The sequence below is a fragment of the Vipera berus genome (assembly GCF_964194415.1).
Source record: "Vipera berus genome assembly, chromosome: 9".
Classification (NCBI taxonomy): domain Eukaryota; kingdom Metazoa; phylum Chordata; class Lepidosauria; order Squamata; family Viperidae; genus Vipera; species Vipera berus.
In genome coordinates, this window is record NC_138212.1 from 23,217,501 (window position 1) to 23,239,035 (window position 21,535).

Sequence of the window (21,535 nt, forward strand, 5' to 3'; positions counted from 1 at the left end):
GAAAAGCATAAAATGCTTGAATTAGAGGTAAAGGATTAGATGATTAGATCTATTGAAGGGAATGCTTAAAGTTTAAATAGATTAAATTATTTTCAGCTATGGTTAAAAAGAATAAGAAATTGAGGGAATAAGTATATATTAAATTAGGAATACATATTTTAAGTAGTATGTTATTTTTTTTATTTCAGTGTTTTTGTCTTTTTTCGCTTTGCTTTTTCTCTTTTTTGTCTCTTTTCTTTTCTCTTCTCTTTCTACTTTTTTACCTATTGACTAAGAAATATAAAAGTATGAGAGGGCTTATATGGAAAAAATAGAATTCAATCCACCAATGTAAATGTAATTAATTGTTGAGAAAACTGTCACTAGTAAGACTATTTACTAAAATGACAAATAGGAATATTGGAAAAACTATATACTTAATTGTTGTTTATCAAAATAATGAGAATTGTTTTAATCTAATGTTTACAAAGAAAGATACTTTGGAGAAAGGGGAAATGAACTTAAATTAACATATGGAATATAGATTGTAGAAATCAATTGTTAAAGATTGTCTTACAAATGTTACCCAGACAACATACTCTTTACAACTGACTAAATGATTTATGTTCTATTAAAAAATACCCATAAAATATTTACCAAAAAAAATAATGAGAAACTTCCTGACAGTGAGGACAATTAACCAATGGAACAGTTTGCCTTCAGAAATTGTGGGCGCTCCATCACTGGAGATTTTTAAGACGAGGCTAGACAGTCACTTGTCTGAGATGGAATAGGTTCTCCTGCTTGAGCAGGGGGCTGGACTAGAAGACCTCCAAGATCCCTTCCAGCTTTATTCTATTCTATTCCTCACATGCAACCCTAGTCTCCGCATTGCAGCATAACTAATTAGGCAACAGGAGCACCCTGAGTGCCAAATCTACAATGAACCTGGCTTCAACCATCTTTGTCATTCTAGGTTGCCACAGGAGAGGGAGGGGGGATGAAGTATTTTTGCTAGTCTAAATGTGAATAGATCCTGTGGGAACCAAGGTCATTCCCAAACTCTAGTGGAGAAAAAGGGATGTCCTGCCAGAAAGCCCGCCAAGTTAGTTCTGTTGGAGAATGTGAGTGGAAATTGTTACCTTAAGTTACTCTGAACTTTTGGGGGAGATTTTACACTTGGTTTCATTTTTGACTGTACCGACATCATGTATCCAATAAACATGTTCTTTGTGGAAATCTCATGCCTCAGAGTTCTGATTTATTTGGCTCCATCATTAAACCAAATCTCATTAAAGCCCCTTTTTATTTCAGGGCCCTGAGCCCTGGTCAACCTACCCACTATCTTTGGGAGGATGGCAAAGACGCAGGGAAGATTTTGGGATGGAAAAGAAGGAAGAATTGATAGCAAGCCTCAGTGCAACTGCAGCTGCCAAAGCATTGGCTGCTGGTCAGGCAGGAAGCAGATCATCGGTATTGAGGTCTCAGCTGAAGACCCATTTGACCCAACCTGAGAAGTCAGTGCTGCAAAGAGGAACTCTGAGCTTCGGAGACCTCGGTCAGGCAGGGGCAGCCCCCAAGCGCAGGGGTACTCCTGAAGCGGCCGAAGTTGAGTTCCCACTGATTTCATCCCACAGTCCTCTGTGGAAGGTGAAGATGGCAGCAGGATGGGACGAATTCGGGGAATGGAAGTACTTGACAGCATTCCATGGCCACTGGGTCGAAAGATTGAGGGAGAAGTTCGGATCGATGTCAAGACAGTGACCCTGGTTGCACGGTACATGATTTCAGACAGAGAGCATGTGAGGGTGTTGCCATTGCTCCCACGCCCAAGTCTGACTGCTATGGCCTGCACAGCTTCCCTGCTACCTAAACCAGTCTTAGCATTGAGCCCAGCACGCAGGCAAAGTCCCATGAGGGATCAGCAGGCTACAAGCCCAGGAGCTCAACAGGGAGGATTCCAGAGAGTGGATCCAGTACCAGTGACCTGCCCAGCGCCCCGCATAATGGGCGCCGCAGTCTGTAGACCCACCTCCCATCAAACCCATATTTGATGGGGACATAAAGAAATTGCCCTTTTTCCTGAACTAGGTGTGGGCTCACCTGGATCGCTATGCTCCTGCATACCCTGACGACTCAGTGATGGTGAACACGGTGGCAGCCAAACTAGAGGGAGAAGCGGGCAAGTGGTTGACCAGCCTCCATGATGAGGAAATACCAGAGCCGTGGGACATAAATCTGTTCATGGATAGTCTGAGAGCCAGATTCAAAGAAAAAACCCCAGGCCCTGCAGGCTGAGATGGAAATCCACATCCTGAGGCAGAGGGGTCGCCCAGCTAAAGAATACATCCGGGAATTCCAAAAAATGGTTGGCAGGATCCGGCAGTGGCCAGAATGATCGCTGATCCACTGACCGCTGAACCACTGATCCATCAAAGAGGGACTGGACTGTGACTTATTCCAGGCATGTACCTACTGGGGGATTCCTGAATGGTACCATATGGCTGTGACCCTGGATATTGAGTTGGCCTGTTGTAAGAAGTAGCCCAGCACCTCTGAAAGAAGTGAGGCAAAGCCAGGAGATGCCTGTTTGGGCGACAGCCATCAGCTGCTCCTGCAACCAGTGCCCACCGAGTTGCCGGAGCTCTCATCAAGTGCTTCAGGTGTGGCCAGCAGGATTACCAGGCTGCCTGGCTCCTGCCCCTCAAACCAGGAGTGTGCCTGCCACTACTGCCAAGCTGAAAAGGTCCCCATGTAGGGGACGAGAGAAATCAAACTGAGCACATCAAGGTCAAGCTGTCAAAATCCCCTCTCCCTCCCAGGGAAGAGAGAGCTCTGGCTGAGAGCCTGAAGTTGCCAGTGCCTTATGACAGTGAGGCCGATCTGATGGTAAGTCAAGCCATCCCACTCTTCGCCATTGCCGTCAAACTTATAGTACCAAAGACTGGGTCCAGACAGACTTAAATGTCTGCGAGACGATATTCCAGGGGGTGCAAAAACTTGGGTTTTCAAAATTATAGTGTATATGCATAATTGGTTGCTGTTATTTCGATGTTTTGTAAGGAGTGCAAGAATATATCAAAAGCGTTCTAGGGGGGCAGGGTATAGAAAAGTTTGGGAGCTCCTGCCATAAATAAAATCAGTTTAGCATCAATAAAAATATAGTTTCCAGAACACAAGAAAGAAGAGTTCCATTGTCTTCTGCTTTAATTACACTCATTCAGACCTCACCTTGAGTAATTGGCACCATTCTGGGCACATTTTTATAAAAAACCTTTTTCAGAGAAAGGCAACAAGAATGGTAGGTCTATCCCTACTTAATCTTATGAAGACAGATTAAGGAAAACTTTGTTAAGGGATGGGGGAATGCCATCATATACTCTCAGCTCTTTGAGCTAGACGTAGGAAGCCAAAGTTATGGATGCTAATACTGCTTTTATTGTGAAGTAACAGAATCTTGTAAGTCTAAATGTGCCCCCTCCCATTCTTCATCAGAAGTAAGAGTTTTGTCTGAGATGCTTTCTTAGGTGAAAGTTCTGTCTTGTACTTCAGTTTTTTTTCCTCTGACCAATACCTTGCTTTGTGCTTCTGCTGCTCCTCAAGGTTCCCCTTACAGCCCATTTCACAAACCTGAAATGGTGTCACACAGGCAGTCAAGACCTGTTTTGTAACTAAAGTGCTCTTTGGTATTTGGCCATAAATGTAATAAAGAAATACATATTCATTAAATAATAGATTTTAAGTTAAAGCAATGAAATTCTAGGAAGGACTTTTTCGGGAAAGAGGAATTGGACAGTGGAGCACAAGACCCACAAAGAAGGCAGGCTCCTTTTGACTGGGGGTGGGGGGTTAGACAGAGGCTGGGCAGCCCCTGGAACAGTGGGGTGGACTGGATGGCCTGGGACATGGTGAAAGAGTGAGTTCATTTCCTGCAGCTTCGGTGCAGGTTTCAACATCTCACTGAGGCAATAACTTCAAGATGCAGCAGGAAGTGGAGCTATTGAAAGAAGACTTGTGAAAGTCAAACCTCAGTTGAATCCTGCTGCACAGATTATAACATTGCATAGAATTGCTATCCGACAAATTGTTGTCTTGAGAAAGCTTCCTTTGACATTTGTCTTTTGGGCAGAAGACTATCATCAGTTCTCCCTCCTGATTTTCCAAACTGGCTCCAGTTTAGGTTATGTGTGTTTGTGTCAGTTTTTTTCACTTCTTATAAGACTCTGTGCCTTGTATCTCTCAGGACCCACTTCATCTAATCACCCAAGAAAGCAGAACTCTTGAAACTGGCATTGTGTCAAAAGGAAACTTTTATTAGGGACTAGTGATAGCAGGGAATGCAAGGCGAGATCTGAAGAAAAGCCCCCCCCCCGTGAATGATATAATTAAAGCAAGCAATATGCCCCCTCTCACCAAAGTCATAATGTCCGTTTCAAATCCAACCAATCCACAGGTGGCCTGGTGGGCAGCTGACTGGTAACCATGCAACTCAAGGTCTTCTCCAGCTTTCGTTTCCTTGCAACTGTCTCCTAGATAAGGAGACACATTCCATAGTCAGAAGGGGGAGGCCAGAAAAAGGAAGGAGAAAGTGAAAGTTAACACTATGAATCCCCCCATGCACCCCCTCCCCCCAGCAAGAATGGCAGGCCCCAAAAAGAATAGAAGGCAAAAGAGAATAGGTGAGGGGTTTGGGGGTCTGACAGTATCCCACCCTAGCAGGAATTTGGCATGTCATCCAAGATTAATGCTTCTTCCCCCTCCTCTCCTCAAGCAAATCTGAATTATATTCAGCAATAATTTCACCACTTACCCAGAAGCAGATAAATTGCTGCTGTTGTTCCCTTTAGCTTTGGCCTCAGGCAGAGAAAAGAAATGGTGCCTGATTCACAGATCTTTGAAAGAATAAGCTAAAGGAGATGTAGGATATTTATCTTCCAAGGGATGTGGTAGTCACCCATTTATGCCTCTGATTATGTAAAGTGTTTATTTTCAACTTCAAGCAAAACAATTTCCTGAAAACCTATATAAGACAGTTTAAAATACTGATTAAGGTGCCAAGAGACTTTAGGACAACTGCACTCTCTCAGCCCAATCCACCTCACAGGGTTATTGTTCCAGGGCAAATAGGAGGTGGGAGCATTGGGTGCGCTATCTTGCACAAATGTTGTTTTGTTGTACAATGTAAAATCTAATAATAAATTTTAAAAATAAGATCAATAGTGATTACTGTACACAAGTACAAGTTCCTTTTATGCAACATAAAAGGAAAAGGAATGAGAGAAGGAAGAGGCAAAGAATTCTTAAAGAATACAGTGCTGATGATGATTGGTTGGACTAGAAATAATTGAGATGCTGATTATTCTTCTGAAATTGTCCTACTTCCTGTTTTCACTCCTCTCCCTCCAAACTCACTCTGACTTCTTTCAGTAGAACAAAGAAACAACAGGGAAATAACTCAATGCCCACATGTAACACTGAGCTCCCTTTCACCAAAAAAAAAAATGCTGCCTCTTAAAAGCGTGTCTGGCTGCTAATGTTCATTCATGTGTACTCTTTAAAATAGGAGAAGAAAATATAATAGGAGCTTTTGTAACTTTTTTTCTTAATGTTTTAGTTGCCTACCTGACAGCCATGATCCGCACCCTCAAAGAACATCTGCATATGCACCCCAAGGTATGATTTCTCAAAGCATTTAAACTGCTTGTTATGTAACCTCTATAAACACTGTCTTCTAAGCCAGCAGATTTTGTTGAAAAGCAGTGCAATCAAATGGATGGCAGAGAATTGGATTTCTAGCAGTCCTTATTGAGTGCAAATATCTTCAGATGCAAAGTAGTTCATTCTTCAAATGAACCTCATAAAGTTCAGTATAGATACAGAGATCTGGAGAAGCTAATGAGAGAAGGGGGGAAGCTAAAACCAATGGCAATTTCTCACCCTTTGTTCTCACCTTGCAAACTGTCCTTGTTTTCCATCATGTCCATCTATCATTTTGTACATTGTTCTTTCATCATTAAAATTTTGAACTTTTCTTTTTTGAGGACCCAAAGATGCTTTTTAAAAAGGAAATTGGACCTTCTTCATATTTCCTTGAAGACATTTCACTTCTTCAGTTCTGATTGAAGTGTCTTGGATGAGAAGCGAAACATCTTCAAGGAAAAAAACAAAGTCTAGTTGCCTTTTGAAAAAAGCAGCTTTGGGACAACCATGACCTGGATGACTGAGAATCTCCATAGACATCTTTTTTGAGTATTTCAAAACTGCATCCAACCATACCTTGCTCAGTCTTCCCTTTCTTCACAATCCATTCACTGTTCCTTCATGTATTTATTTTGCAATTCAATTTTCATTCATTTTATCTACCATGTATGACCAAGCTGCCCATATTTTCTAACGGTCAGTCACTTCTATATTTAGTCCGCATTACTCATTCAACTTTTTATGTTTCTCTTCACATGTCTAGCTCTCATTTCCTAATATAGTAACAAAATGGACAGAAAAACACTTGCAAACAGCCACTTATTTTTGTTTTTGTTTATTTTTTCCAACAAACAGTCACATGTATCCATTACCTTTCCACTGGTACCTCTTAAATGTTATCCTTCTTACATCCTTAGGGGCACAAATTCTTCCCTTTTTTGCCATTTATAGTTATTCACACCCAGTTTACTTTGTCAAACATAAGGTTTTGGTACTTTAATTATTAGATCATACAGTCTAAAATTTCTTGCAAATGTTTCAGTTCTTGGCCACAAATACAGTATCATCTGCATGCAAATGTTCATGCATATTCACACTCCCACACTGCATATCTCTGATGTCACCATTATTCCTTATACATTTAGCCATAAATGCATCAAACAGTCAAGGGAATCTCCCACATCCTTGCCTGACCAATGTTGGATTCCCACCTTCCATTTTTTTGGTCAGGCATCCTTTACAGGCAATCATCGAATTATGACAGTTTACTTTGCGATGGTTCAGTTACATCACTCCCATAAGAATTTATAACACAGTCCTAAAGTTATGAATGTTGCAACACCACTGCAGTCATTCATCCTTACGATTGACCACAGAGACACTGCAACATTTCCCCTGTCTATTCCTCCCCGCTCCCGGGACCTAACAGGCACTGCCCTGTGGATACTCACTTTGCGAAGATCTCCATGATCAAGCAAACTGTCTTCTTTCCACCTCTCTGCTGTGGTGTCTATGCTGGCTCCCAGAGCTCCAATAGCAGAGCAGTGAGAGCAGAGACAGAGTGGGACCAGTGGGCCCTGCTCAGCTTGACTGACTCACTGAAGCTGCCTTTGCAGGACATCTAATCCACTTTTGGAGTGCCAGGCAGTCAGCCCTGACGAGTCTGATGGAACCGAAGATTTTGCTGTGGAAAATGGAGGCGTACAGGGGCACGATCTCGCGCTTCTTCAGCGCTCCATCCTCTGCTCTCAAAGCATTTGCAAAGGGGACAGAAGACTTCAGGGCCACAATCTCATGCTACTTCAGGCCCTTTGCAAAAGCTTTCGGAGCGGAGGATGGAGAGCTGAAGAAGCATGAGATCGTGCCCCTGCAAGCCTCCATTCTGTGCCTGTGGAGACCCGGTGGGTCAGGAACCAATGTTGGGGACCCTACGAGAGAATGAGGTATCTTAGTAGGTGGGAGGAGGTCTTGGGTAGTCTAAAGTAGGTGGCCTGTTTTCAGCACATGGTCTTCCCCACCTGAGATACCTCATGTGCACTTAATGACCCATGCATTTGACTAATGAATGCATTGCGGAAAGCAGGGAGGGATCACATTCATTTAACGTGATCCAATTATGAATGTAATTTGCAGGCTCTTACAGGGGAGTCAAACTCTATTTCACTGAGGGCTGCAACAGCATTCCAGAATGGATTTCACTTTCTCCAGGTCCACTTGCAAGCAAAACCAGCTTTGGTTAATCCCCACCTCAAATCATATAATAAAAGTATAGAGTTCTCCCTCCCCCTTTTAGTGCAGGTCATGTCTTCCAATTAAGTGCTATAATATTGTTATGAGAAAGTGTCTTTGAGTTTAGCCAGACACCTGGTGAACTGTTCTTGGTTCTCACGGTCTGACTTCTTGATCTCTGGCGCCTGAATTCCATTTCCATTTCCCCCTTCCCCAAGTTCTTGGCAAGCTGAGAAGCAATAATGGTCGCAACAGCATAATTGCGCTTAGAATTTGACATTTATGTTTTGTCATTTCATTAAGCATCATTTTACATAGATTCTGTTAATGTAACCATGGAATTCTGTAAGATTGTTTTTTTTTTCATTTGTTTTCAGGCAGCCTCTCTCCATTCATTCTGTAATGAGAACAAGTCTGTCTTCTAATATTATTCAGGATTCAGCCTTTTTTCCCCATTTATTCTTCTTTCACTCCAATTTCTTTTGGGGTTTTTTCTTCCATATCCAGTTTTTCCCAAAATTTATTCTTGATGCTGCCAAAAACTAATTGCTATCACATTCAAAACTTTGTATCATTCTTGCATTGTTGTTTTAGCCATTCAGTCGTCTCCGACTCAGTGACTTTATAGGCAAGTGCTTTCCAGACTACCCTGTCAAGCAGAGCTTCTTTCAGTTGTTCATCTTTGTATCAGCTTTGATGGAATCAAGCCAGCATGTTCTTTGCTTGCCCTTTCTTCTTGATCCACTAAATATTCCTAGCATCATTCTTGTTTTCTCAATTTTATTCACAGACGATCCAACCAGTTATGCTTTTAAATTTATTTCTTTTTCATGTGTAGAGTTAGGCTTAAATCAAACATCGCCTTTTCTAAACAGATACTCCTCAGTCTCCTTTTCATTCATGCCAGATAGTTGTGTAGTGGGCAGTGCTGAAGATGGTGGCATCAGTGAAACAGCACATCATCCAGGGCAGTTGCAGGGATGAATTTATTATTTTTTTTAAAAACATCAGCTGGCCACATATTGTATGGCCTGCTCTGTGGATTCCTTCTTTCATATGTACTCATAACAGTCAAGTTGATGTGAATTAGTACTTCCCAATGTACATTTTAGGCTTTTACTCATAATAAAGCCTACACCTTCCTTTCCCTGCATATATTCAATAATTCCTAAGAGTAGACCATCTTCATTCAACTCTGTTGCATTTTCCCACTTTCATCATTTCACAAAGATACATCGTGGCTATTTTTCTTTTGGTCATTTAATTCGATTATTTGTGCTCCTTGCATGCACTCCTCTGGCATTCCAGATTTCAGTTTTCCAATACCAAGGTCATCAACAGATATATTGATATTCACCACCACCACCATAAAACCTTACATTAACATGGAGAAGGTGGAGTTCAGGTTACCAGCCTGAATTGTTACTATGCCACATATAGTGTTCCCTGCTGACTCCTAGTGAGTCCTGGCATATTATGGTAGGATTTCTAATCCAAAGACTTCATTGCAAACCAGTATTCTACTGCCTGCATCCCATAAATTAGATGATTACGTGCTTTAGATCCAGTTTTGAGAAGCATATTTTTAACACTGTTTTGTTTCTCAGAGATTACAGTGTATTAAATAATATTCCTTATTCCCCAACACAATGATTTTTTTCCTTCTAGGAAGTTAGCAGTTGTTTATTATTACTGTCTTTCAATAAACTTGCAAGTTTATTTAAATGCTGTCATTAAATTATTAACCAGAAAGTTGAAAAATTAAAAGACTTAAATCCACGGATAATTCACCGAAGAGGCTATAACTTTCTAGGACAAGGTTAACCTTACCCGTATGATGATAGCCACTGACCGTCGGACTGTGTTGCTGAAATACCTACGTAATAACCACTATGATATCTTTGAGAATACATGCAAGCAGTTGGAAATTGAGTATTCACCACCTCCACAATACCGGCAAAAAATCACAAGGCGCGCAGCTGTCAAGAAGGAACTTCGAACCATGGTAGGTTAAGAATGGCTGGCTGAAGGTGACCTACGGGAACAGCCTGGGCAATTGCAGCTTCTATATCATAGAGAACTTGATTTGGGATAGTAGGCATGTTTCACTCTTCTGCATAGACTTCAGACAAGGAAAGAGGCTTGAAGGCCACTTTCGACAAGGATCCTCTCCAATAGGTGAACAGCATTTATGTCCTCAGTGTTAGAGTGGGTGGGTAAGGATAGCATGTAAGAGAGCAGGAAAGCATAAACGGCATGGCTAAGCAAAGAAGTACATTCTCAGCAGCAGTGAACAGCTTGTGGATAGAGGACTTGCCCTGCCTTAATCGTTGCAGAAAATAGCATGACTGAGCCATAGCTTATTTCTTTGACCTTTATCAGTTGGCTTCATGCTTCATATTCAGATAAAATGGGGCAAACTACATTATGGTTTTTTACTGTCTCATTGTAGCGGTTGCAACCATAGGAATGGGGACATTTTTATATGATGGCAATGGAAGCAGAAGCTGCTTATTTCTCCAGGGTGAGAGGGCATTTGGGTAGCTAAATCCCCAATTAAATCTCTCCTTCCCATTAATATTCAGGTCTACAAAGAGAAGCAAAAACTAAGAGCTCTGGAAAGATTGAAGCAAATGGAAAAGCAAGATGAAGGAATAAAGGAGCAAGCTCGGCCAAAGGAGGAGACCCCAGGCTGAGCTAGGCATACCTTCTGTTGATGAGAGGAGAAGCTCAAACCAAGGAACAAATCTTAAAGATAATAAAACATTGGACACCAACTTTTCATCTGCATCTATGTATGGGGACATATGCACACACCCTCTCTTTTTTCTCTTCATGTATGTGTTTGATGTGTAATAAGGATGTTAGATCAGGGATCTCCAAACGTGTCAACTTTAAAATTTGTGGACTTCAACTCTCAGAATTACCCACCAGCATAGATTCTGGGAGTTTTACAAGTCTTAAAGTTGACAGGTTTGGAGACTCTTGTGTTAGACATCAGTTATTGTTCTAGTTACCTAAATATTAGTAGGAATTCTTCTACCATTCTCAGAGTTCAAGGAGGGAGATCCACCAAATTGGATTTAACCAAAAAGCATTATTCACTGTCCTCTTCCCGCAGGACTCAGTCATGTACTACCAGCAGATGACAAGTCCAGTGGCATCCTTGTTGTTATGATCAGTGCAAAACAGGGTTTGTTCCCATCTTTCCAGAGTGCCTCAGTTTCTTTTTTAAAAATTGAAGTGGAGACCCTCAATTTGTAAGTCACAAATATTCCATTCTTTGGACAGAACTTGGGAGTTTATACCTGATCCAGCTTATTTTTCCCCCCTGAGTAGTCTATATAAAAATACTGAAAGACTGGCAGCTTTGGTGAAATGCAGCCTAAGAAATAGGAGCAGAACTAAGGCTCTTTTCTTTGCAAAGGATCTATTACATATCTCAGGGGTATTATTTCACAAAACTTGCTTTTTGTTTTCAATAACTGGTAATGTGTAATTAAGAAAAAAAAACTTGGAAATGTTCAAGACTGTTTACGTTGTTAGGATTTTTGAATTCCCTGGCTTTGTGCCATCAGAGTTGGAAGGACCTTGGAGGTCTTCAGTCCAATACCCTGTACAAGTGTCCCCCTACACTGTTCTGGACAAATGGCTGTCAAATTTCTTCTTAAAAAATCTCCAGTGATGGAGTAGCCATGACTTCTGGAGGCAAGCCATTCCATTGATTAATTGTTCTCGCTGTTAGGAATTTTCTCCTTAATTCTAGGTTGTTTCTCTCCTTGATTAATTTATATCCGTTGCTTCTTGTCCTGCCTTCAGGTGCTTTGGAGAATGGGTTGACCTCTTCTTTGTAGCAGCCCCTTAGATACTGGAACACTGCTATCATGTCACCCCCAGTCCTTTTCATTCAACTAGACATACCCAACTCCTGCAACCATTCAAGATGTGTTGTGGTTATTTTGAACACATCTTGAATGATATCAGACTGTGGGAGAGAAATAAGGTGGCAGGTTCCTGGGATGTAGAAAGTGACCTGGGAATGCAGTTCTTTCCCCTATTAATCTTCCTACCTTCAGTGTAGACACTTGTACATATGTAATGTTAGTTGAGCTATTTGGGAAGAGCAGCCTAGGAATCCAGGACCATAAGCAGTCTCCAGGACAGCACCTTTTTGCAGTCTTCACCAGAGTTCTGATTTACAATCTGAAGTGGCAGGATCTACTTTCCGCCTTTGTCATAGCTGTCATTCTGCTGCTTGCTTCTCATTGCATACTTTGGCAGGTTAACATCAGCAACGGCCTGGGGGGGAGGGGGGAGAAATTGGAATATGAGTGGTTAGGGAGGGTTTGGCTTTGAAGCAGAGAGCCCTGACTAGGAGGAGCTTTTACTGAGGAAATTATGGAAACGATGTCTACTCCAAGGAAAGAGCCAGAGCAGAAGAACAACACTGGGGACAAGGCAGAAACTGAAGTTCCATGGATCCCACAAGGGGGCCCAGGCAGCCCCAGTCACTGGCGCTCATCTGAAGGTTGCAGGAGAATGGCCTGCAGTGGCAACAGCCATTCCAGAGGAGCAACTGAGAAAAACCCCAAATGTCCCATAGTCCTGGGGAGTTGGACACTTGGAAGAAGTAGAAGAACCTTCCTCAGGGCTGAACATGGTAAAGGGAGATCGCTGGAAGGCCTGATGCCCTATTGGATGGGAGGACCAGGCCTACTGGAGAACCCCAAGTTCCATCTCCAGCAAAGCAGTGGACCAGTTAAGAGAGAGTCCAGGCCCTGGAACTATGGAATCCTCCCATTCAGGGAGCTGCTGCCATGCCACCCAGCCCTGCAGCCACACCAGGTGCAGCCCCACTGTGCTTGCAACTCCACCAATGGCTCCGTCAGCTGCCCAAGCAGCTACCATTCCTGCAGTTGCCCTGCCAATAGCTGCCCTGCCAGCACAGGCCCCACCCCTGGGCCTGGGGGATCACCCTCCACCACTCCTGATGGTTAAGTTCGATGGGATGCCAAAGTGGCTGGCCTATTTCCTAACTCAAGTTGGGCATTACATGGGAACGCTATGGGGCCATGTACCCAGACAATGCTGCCTGCATTGACTGTGGTCTTGTTAGATGAAGAAGCGATGGAATGGCTGGTGGCCTTCCACGATGATGATGCACCAGAACTGGGACATTTTGATACATTCATGAGAACTTTACAGCAACAGTTTGAAGACCCCTACACAAACTAATGAGCTGAAATCTGCATTCAAAATATCAGGCAAGGGAAGTGATCAGTGGCAGAGTATATCCAGGAGTTCTGCAGACTATCCAGCTGGTTGGGAGAGTGGCCCCAATGCCTGATGGTAATCTACTTTTGAGAGGGTTTGAATGAAGAGTTATACTACACTTGCCTTTCCCGATGGGTACCATAAAATCTCCAGGCGTGGTACCTGCTGGCCAGTAATATGGAAATCGACCTAGCTGAATTCCATGAACACATAGGAAGAAACAGCCACAGATAACCCAGTCCTGAAAGGTGAGGAGCACAAAAAGCGGGGAGAGGGGACTCATCTCTCTGAAAAAGCTCTAAACCCCAGTGGAGCTTAATTGCATGTTTCTGCTGTGGCAAAGATGAAGCATTTGAGTGCATTTTCTCAGACCGTGGTATCCAATTTACTTTGCTTTTGGCAGGAGTTCTTAAAGGTGTTGGGTACAGCCCAGGGGCTAAGCTCCTCCTTCAGACCAATGGAGACTGTGAGAGAACTAATGGCATGTTGCAGCAGTACTTCCATTGTTACATTAATTATCAGCAAGACAATTGGGCCCAACTCCTGCACTTTGCTTAAGTTACCTACCGTATTTTCCGGCGTATAAGGTGACTTTTTAACCCATGAAAATCTTCTCAAAAGTCAGGGGTCGTCGGGTGCTGAAACTTTAGGGACAGGGCTGGCTGGAAAAGCTGGAGTGGATTTCCCATTTTGTCTGCGCAGGGAAAGTGGGACCAATTGGAGAAGAAGCTGCAGTCTGTGATTTTTTACAGGCTGGGGTCTGGGCGTCTTTCCTTCTAAAGTTGAAGAGCAGCTGTAGTCTATCCCAACTTGAAAAGCAGGTGGGGAATGCAGCAGTCAGAGCAGCTGCTTAGCTCTAAGGGCACATTTGACTCAGGAACTGGGCGGGCTGGCTGGAAAACCTGGAGCGGATCTCCCATTTGGTCTTTTTTTTAAAATCCCATTTATATCCCATCCTTCTCCGAAGACTCAGGGCGGCTTACAATTTAAAGCACAAATCAATGTGCTTAGCAATAGCCTTCATTCTATGTATATGCCTGCTTATTAGGGCTTTTGCCCTCCCCCAAACAGCATTATTACAAAGTCAGCTTATTGCCCCCAACAATCTGGGTCCTCATTTTACCTACCTCGGAAGGATGGAAGGCTGAGTCAACCTTGAGCCTGGTGGGATGCGAACCTGCACTAATTGCAGGCAGCTGGTGTTACTTAAGGCTCTGTGCAGGGAAAGCTTTAGAGTGAATTAGGAAAAGTTTAATCCACTTGCACTGTTTTATGTTTACATGTTTGATGACAAACAGCCTTATGTTTATAAGTGTCAGTTTTCCTACTAAGCACCTGCATGTCATAAGCATTTGAATTAAAATTACCATATTAAAATCAAATCTGATGTTTTTTAATTTTTATTTGGTGTGCGTTGGAAGAGGGGTAGTCTTATACGGTGAGTATAGCCCAAACCCTATAATTTAACAGGAAATGTAGGGGGTCGTCTTATACGCCCAGTCTTATACGCCGGAAAATACGGTACAATAATTCAGTGCACAGTAGCATAGGTTTCACCCTTTCTGGGTGACCACAGGCCTGGACTTTGTCCCTATGCCAGAACTGCCCCATCACAGACCCCTGCATGTATCATTAGCTGAGTGGATCAAAGTCTGCAGAATACTTAGCCCATGGTGTGCAAAGCTGTAGACAAAGTGAGGGAAGCTTATAAAAACAAGCAGACAAGAAGAGAGCACCTCACTAGGTTCCAGCAGTGACTATAACCTGAAGAAAACTAAATCCAAAATATGTAGTCTTTTTCCATCACCAGGATCATAAATCCAGTGACAGTTGAGTGAAATGAACCAGGAGTCTTTCTTTGTTAATTAAACAAGTGGGATGGATGACATTCTTAACACCTAAGCCCTTCATTTCCCTGCAAGCTGAAGCACTGCTGGTGATCTAATATTCTGACTGTAAATACCACACAAAAGCTGCTCTAGGACAGTTTTTTCAGTTGCTCTGTCTGCTGCTTAGAAAGCTACTTGTTTCACAAGACCTTGCATTATTCCACCCACTTCTTGCTGCTTCCTCTGGCATTTCACCCAGCCTGCAGGATATCACAAAGAAGAGCTTTTACAATCCTGCTTGCGCAGTTGCAATAGACACTCAATGTCTGTTCAGAAGCAGATGTGTTTCCCAGGAGCCCAGCCTTTGCCAATGTCCCAGTCAGTGATTTGCCAGCCAACTGTCTCCCCAGTAAGCCAGTCCTCAGAAGGCAGTTGGGCCAGCGGGAGATATGAGTGCTGTTTGGACTGTCCCATGTGTAAGTAAATCTCTGGTTCTAATACCTGTGGGAAGTAGCCAGCTGAGAAGGAAGGAATGAGACCCTTTGTGAACTAGTTTTTCCTGAAATAAGACTGGATTTCTGGGTTATTTCCAGTAAGTGGACTTCCCAACTTGTTCCTTTCAACATAGGTTGATACTAAATCCCATCCTGCTCAGCTATTCTGACCAAGGTGATTAAGGAAGCAAAATCTTTCTAATTGGAGAATTGTCAGTGGAGAAGAGGATGGGAGGGGTCCTTGGTGCTCTCTGAGCTTGGTTGTTTTTATGCAGATGTTTCATTACCCAAACTAGATAACCTCATCAATGCTAGTTGAGTGGGGTTTGGTTTCAAAGAAGTGGGCGTTTCTGGCATCATTCATTTTGCCTTCATTCAGGACAGGTCATGCTGTTATGTCAACAACTGCGGATACAGGATTCTCTTTTAAGGTTTCTTGAAAATAGAAAAAATTGTGTAGGAATCTGGCTTTTGAGGTCAGGACTTTGTTAGACATTGGCAAAACAATTTAACTAGCAGCAAACTTTAAACAGTATTTTAGTTTTAAATATCAAGACACCAGCTCAATTCTCTTTCTTGCTTTGGCCAGGTGACATTCTCAAAGATGTTTGAAGGGGATTAACTGCTAACTTTATTATGTTGAAAGTTAACCACCTTGTCTTAAAAGTATATTGGGAATGAAGGCAAATATATGTGCCCGAGGATAATGTTACAGGATCCAATCTGAGTTGGTCACCAGGACCAAAGTTTTATTCTTCCAAGCTTTTGGGTTCGTGCTGGAGCCCGTCCTCAGAGAAATTTCTCTCTCTCCAGAATGTTCACAAGTCCACAAGTCCTAAAGTTGCCAAATTTGGAGACCTCAGTCCTAGGGCAGCCCTGCCAAAATAGGGCTTTTACCCTCCAGAATCACGAGGATATATGTGAAGGGGGCAAAACTGCCCCCCCAAGTTTACCATTATCTAATCCAGTACAGTTTTTATTGTGTTGTGATTTCTTTTTGTCTGAGGGAACAAAAAGGAACAGGATATGACCACCTCCATTCCTTAAGTCTGCTTTTCATCTGACAGGGTCACTGGTGATCCTAGTTTGTCACAGAACACAGTCAACCAGTCACTCTCTTACCCACAAAGGATTGGCTAGGTGAGGACTTAGTGCAAGGACTACAAGTCTGGACAATGGATGACAGCATTTTCTACCTACTTCTATTTATCTTTGTTTCCATGTGTATGTTTATGTTGCTTGGCAGGTTGTGTTGGAATTTGCTGCCCAGTGATTCTGAGCTGCTACGTGGCACGCAAATATGGAGAACACTGTTGCTTGGCGGTGGTGCCTGGTGGCATGACTGCACTCCGAACACACATGCGGGTCTCCTATGGCATTCCGGTAATGTGCTAAGATTTCATTTAGCAGGTGATCTTTCACTGAGAAATAGAACAGCAGTTGCTGGGGGGTGGGGAGAAATGAAATTTATATTTTAAAAAAGTTTTGTCAAGATTTATTGCAGCATTTGTTCTTAAACCAAGCACTATGCTGCAGAGTAGCATCTTGTCTTGATTGCACCTTTCATCACTGGAATTGCTAAAATGCCTCTGCTGGACACAAAATGAAAAAGGAGAGGGTGAATTTATTTATTATCCCGCTTTTATTATTTTATATTACAATTATTCCTTGTAATGCAAGTTTGTTTGCCTTCATGTCTACCCTGAACACTTCCAGTTTGAGGGAAAGGATAACAGGGCATATATGTTTCTCCATCTACTTTAAACCATATTTATAATTACAAACTTGCAGTTTTATTGCAGTGGGTGAATTCAGCCAATTTGTTGGCAAGACAGTTATTGAAGTTTCACAAGAATTCTATAAGGCAACTTGTCAGTGAAATAAATCACAATATACCCTCGCCATCAAAACTGGGCACAAACTGCAGAATTTGCTTGAATCCTGGAATTAAATTGTTTCCATTACAAAAGAAAGCAGAAATAATTTATCTCAACTTTGCCACACTACTGAAAACATGCATTATTAATAAAGGACATAGTGCATGCTTTGTCTCATCTCATCAATACAGCCTTGGCATTATGAAATATTGTGCATTATTCTCTTAAGTCTAAGAGATATGGTGAAACAAGCAAATACCACAGCTTCACATCTAAGTGGTCATGCATGAGAGGACAATACAATTTTTTTTCTATTGCTACTTGTCCTTTTAATGCTTATTTTACTAAACAGTTCCAAGATCTAATGCGAAGTATAGGAAGACAAATCCAATATTTAGCTAATCTTTAATTTGTAGCATATTCATCTAGCATCTGGTGACAATTTTTTTTAAAGGCTGTAGTTGAAGCTACAGGTATTTTGCACTGCTCCAAAATAGTGCCTTTTCTTTCTGTTCTAGCACACATAGGGGAGAACTAATAACTAATTCCTTAAAGTGTTTCCCAAAATCACATCTTACTATGCTGCGTAGTACTCCTATCAGCCTCATTCTAAGTGAAAATAATTACTACTGCTGGGAAATGTGAAATCTGGGAAGGAAGAATCAAGCCTTCCCAAATTTCTTTTTCTGTTTCCAATTGTAAAAAGTAGTTAATGGTATTCATGAACTACCAGTGATTCTAAACAGGGCATTGTAGAAGTAGGATTAAATTTATTTATTTTTTTATTTATTTATTTTATTTTTAATTCCATTTATATCCCGCCCTTCTCCGAAGACTCAGGGCGGCTTACAAGCTTAGCAGTAGCCTTCATTCTATGTACATGCCTGCTTATTAGGGCTTTCGCCCCCCCCCCCAAGCGGCATTATTACAAAGTCAGCTTAATTGCCCCCAACAATCTGGGTCCTCATTTTACCTACCTCGGAAGGATGGAAGGCTGAGTCAACCTTGAGCCTGGTGGGACGCGAACCTGCGCTAATTGCAGGCAGCTGGTGTTACTTAAGGAGGCATTAGCCCACTGCGCCACCAAGTTTCTGCTGGATCTTCCAGCAGAAACTTTAGCCCCTATATTTAATTTTTATGTGCAGTAGGTAGTCTGTATAAATGGGCTAGGTCAGTCTCTGCTGAAATGCTTGTGGTCTACATACCTTTGCCTCAGAAAATGCCATCCAAGATTTCTGGCAAAACATCAGGAAAACTGCTGTCTAAACCACGGTCTCTAAACCCTGGGGCCCAGCATCTGTGTAAATGTTCACTGCACAGAAGATCAGGCACGTTTACCAACCTAGTTCATATCCCCAGACTGCCTATGAAGAGATCAACATGAGCTTTAGATGTCTTGAGAGCAATATGCCTCTCCAACCTTTTGAGATGGATGAGAAGAATAGAGATGTTAATAATCACACCTGATATTTTTCATCATCTGTCATTCAATAGGGGGCTGAGAGGGGATTTTCTGTTTCATCTGCTACCAAAACTGAACTGTCATGCAGCTTCTGGTATGTGAGGGCATAATGCCCAAACGTGCACACCTGACACACTTTTCTTGGCTTGAGCATTGCAGGGCACCGTTTTGAGGGATGCACTGTCGATGTGCCTCTGTGGCTGGTGTGAGATTTGTCGAATGGCTCGGGAACTGCATACTCGCTCTCCATCTTAGAGAGCAAAGGAGAACAACAAAGGTGGGTCAGGATCAGAAGGTGCCATCAGGAAGTGGGGGTCATTTTCAGGCATAGAGGACCTTGCACTTCAGCTATGCTTTCAGCTGGGAAACTGGGCTCTGCAGAAGGTGGTCAGGCTCAAACTACCTTTCCTGAAGGTAGCCAGGAAAGTGGAGTTAAGCTAAGCGAGACAGTCGTCAAGTGAGTTATGTCCCATTTTACAACCTTTCTTGTTACAGTTGTTAAGTGAATCACTGCAGTTAAGTGAGTAACATGTTTATAAAGTGAATCTGGCTTTTCTGTTGACTTTGTTTGTCAGAAGATCAAAAAGGTGGTTCCCTACTTCAAGGCTTCCTCTCCTTCCAACTGTCAGGTCACAACCACAGACTTGAGCCCAACAGAAAACAGGACATTGGGTTCAAAGTAAACCTGGTTTATTTAGGTACACACTGGCTTGTGAGCTCAAAGCAAATGCAAACAAAGTCAGCGCTGGGAGCAACTGCCTCCCAACACGCTAAATAGACAGATCCCGCCCAGGCCCGCTCCCACCCACCTAACCAGCATCCAGAACAACAATCGTGAGCACTCAGCACAACAGCAGTCCTCTGCCCTCAGCAATTAGCCTGGGTTGAGCTCTGGTGCATGGCAGCAAGACAGCAGGGCAAGCGAGGGCTGGTTTTAAATTCCCCGCTGTTTCTCTGCGCCGATTAGCTGTTCAGCGGAGCGCCAAAAAGCTGAGCTGGCAAACCTGGAAGTTCGACAAGCAGTCACCCTCTGGCATGAAGGCCTGGCAGCAGTCGGCTCCCAGCCGTCCCACCATGATCGCCTCCCAGGTGTGCTCAAAATGGCCCCCGGTTGTCATACAGGAACAGGGAGGAGGGCTGTCGCTGCCTCTAGCCGCCGCTGTTGCTCCAGTTGCACTCGTGACTCCACCCTCCCGGTTAGTGGCAAGCCCGCAGGAGATTGACAGGCGGATCCTCCTACCAAGGCTCCACCTGGAACGCAAGGAGAGACGTGTGGTTAGTAATTGGCTATGGTGCGTTCTACAGTCCATCCTCCTACCAGGGCTCCACCTGGAACGCAAGGAGAGACGTGTGGTTAGTAATTGGCTATGGTGGGTTCTACAGTCCATTCCCCCCTCCGGTTTATGAGGATGCCTTCGGTGGAACAGTCTTAAGCAAATGAGGGGCTTTTATGTTTTTCCCCCCCACCCATGATGTGTCTGTGGCAGGGTACCCCTTGCAACATACCAAGTACTACTATCGACCCCGGTGGAGTTGAGAATCTAACACCTTGTCAATCTTGTATTGTTCCCCTATGACAGGATCCAGTAACCGTGTAATGGGCTGTAAGGAGGACCCTTCCACTGGCCTTAGCAAACTACCATGAAACACCGGGTGCACCCTTCCCAAGAGATGGAGCAGGTTCAGTTCCATAGTAACTGGGTTAATTACCCGTACTATTGGAAATGGTACTATAAACTCTGGGTGTAACTTTTTGTAAGGCATTTTCAGTATTTAGTGGACAGATACACCATATCCCCCACCCAGAATAGCTTGTGGGGAGCCCGTTTCTTATCAGCTTGGGCTTTATAGGCCCCTGCTGCTTTTGTTAATGCTGTTTTTACAGTCCCCAGCCCCCCCCCCGCATGAGATCTATCCACTCTTGGCGTTGGTATGGGGAAAGGACCTCCTGAGGGCACTTGGGAATTGGGACGAAATCCACCCCATGGGCCACCCAGAAAGGGGCGAATCCAGTGCTACTGTGGACTGCATTATTATACGCCACTTCAGCAAACGGCAATAAGTCAACCCAGTTCGTCTGCTGGTATGAGACATAACATCGCAGGTACCATTCAACCATTGCATTGGCTCGTTCAGCCATCCCATTGACACTTGGTGGAAGGCTGAGCTAAACCCCTGGGATGACCCGATTAAGCAGACAAACTCCCTCCAAAGGGGGGTGGTGAATTATATTATTATTATTATTATTATTATTATTATTATTATTATTATTATTATTATTATTATTATTATTATTATTATTATTATTAATTTAATTTGTATACCGCCCTTCTCCCGAAGGACTCAGGGCGGTGAACAGGGAAATACATAAAAACAAGATACAAAAATTAAAAATTATTAAAAAGTAATTAAACAACAATGCCCGTAATAAATTAATACAGATTAAAAGTTAAGATCCATTTATAAAATCCAACCCCGTCCCATCAGGCCAGGCCAGCTTGTTCAAAAAGATGGGTTTTAAGATCGCGCCGGAAGGAGCGGAGATCGGGCGCCATCCGGAGCTCGACCAGAAGATGGTTCCATGGATCCGGCGCACCCACAGAGAACGCCCTCCCCCTGGGGGCCACCAGTCGGCATTCTTTGACCGGTGGCACCCTGAGGAGGCCCTCTCTGTGGGAGCGTACTGGGCGG

General features: G+C 43.1%; 2 protein-coding genes across 3 annotated transcripts in view; both read left to right on the forward strand.

The window, feature by feature from the left end:
• MRPS15 (mitochondrial ribosomal protein S15) overlaps positions 1–10,685 on the forward strand; it is a 42,488-nt gene extending 31,803 nt beyond the window's left edge. For both annotated transcript variants that reach the window (XM_081335393.1, XM_081335392.1), the window contains exons 6-8: positions 5,594–5,652; positions 9,722–9,913; positions 10,494–10,685. In XM_081335393.1, coding sequence (XP_081191519.1) covers positions 5,594–5,652; positions 9,722–9,913; positions 10,494–10,604 — 362 coding nt within the window. In that variant the 3' untranslated portion in view covers positions 10,605–10,685. The remainder of the gene's footprint in view (positions 1–5,593; positions 5,653–9,721; positions 9,914–10,493) is intronic.
• A 6,222-nt stretch (positions 10,686–16,907) lies between these two features.
• The window catches only part of OSCP1 (organic solute carrier partner 1), a 58,253-nt gene continuing 53,625 nt past the window's right edge, over positions 16,908–21,535 (forward strand). Inside the window, exon 1 of the mRNA XM_081334853.1 lies at positions 16,908–19,121. The gene's annotated coding sequence lies outside the window, so the exon portion shown is untranslated. The remainder of the gene's footprint in view (positions 19,122–21,535) is intronic.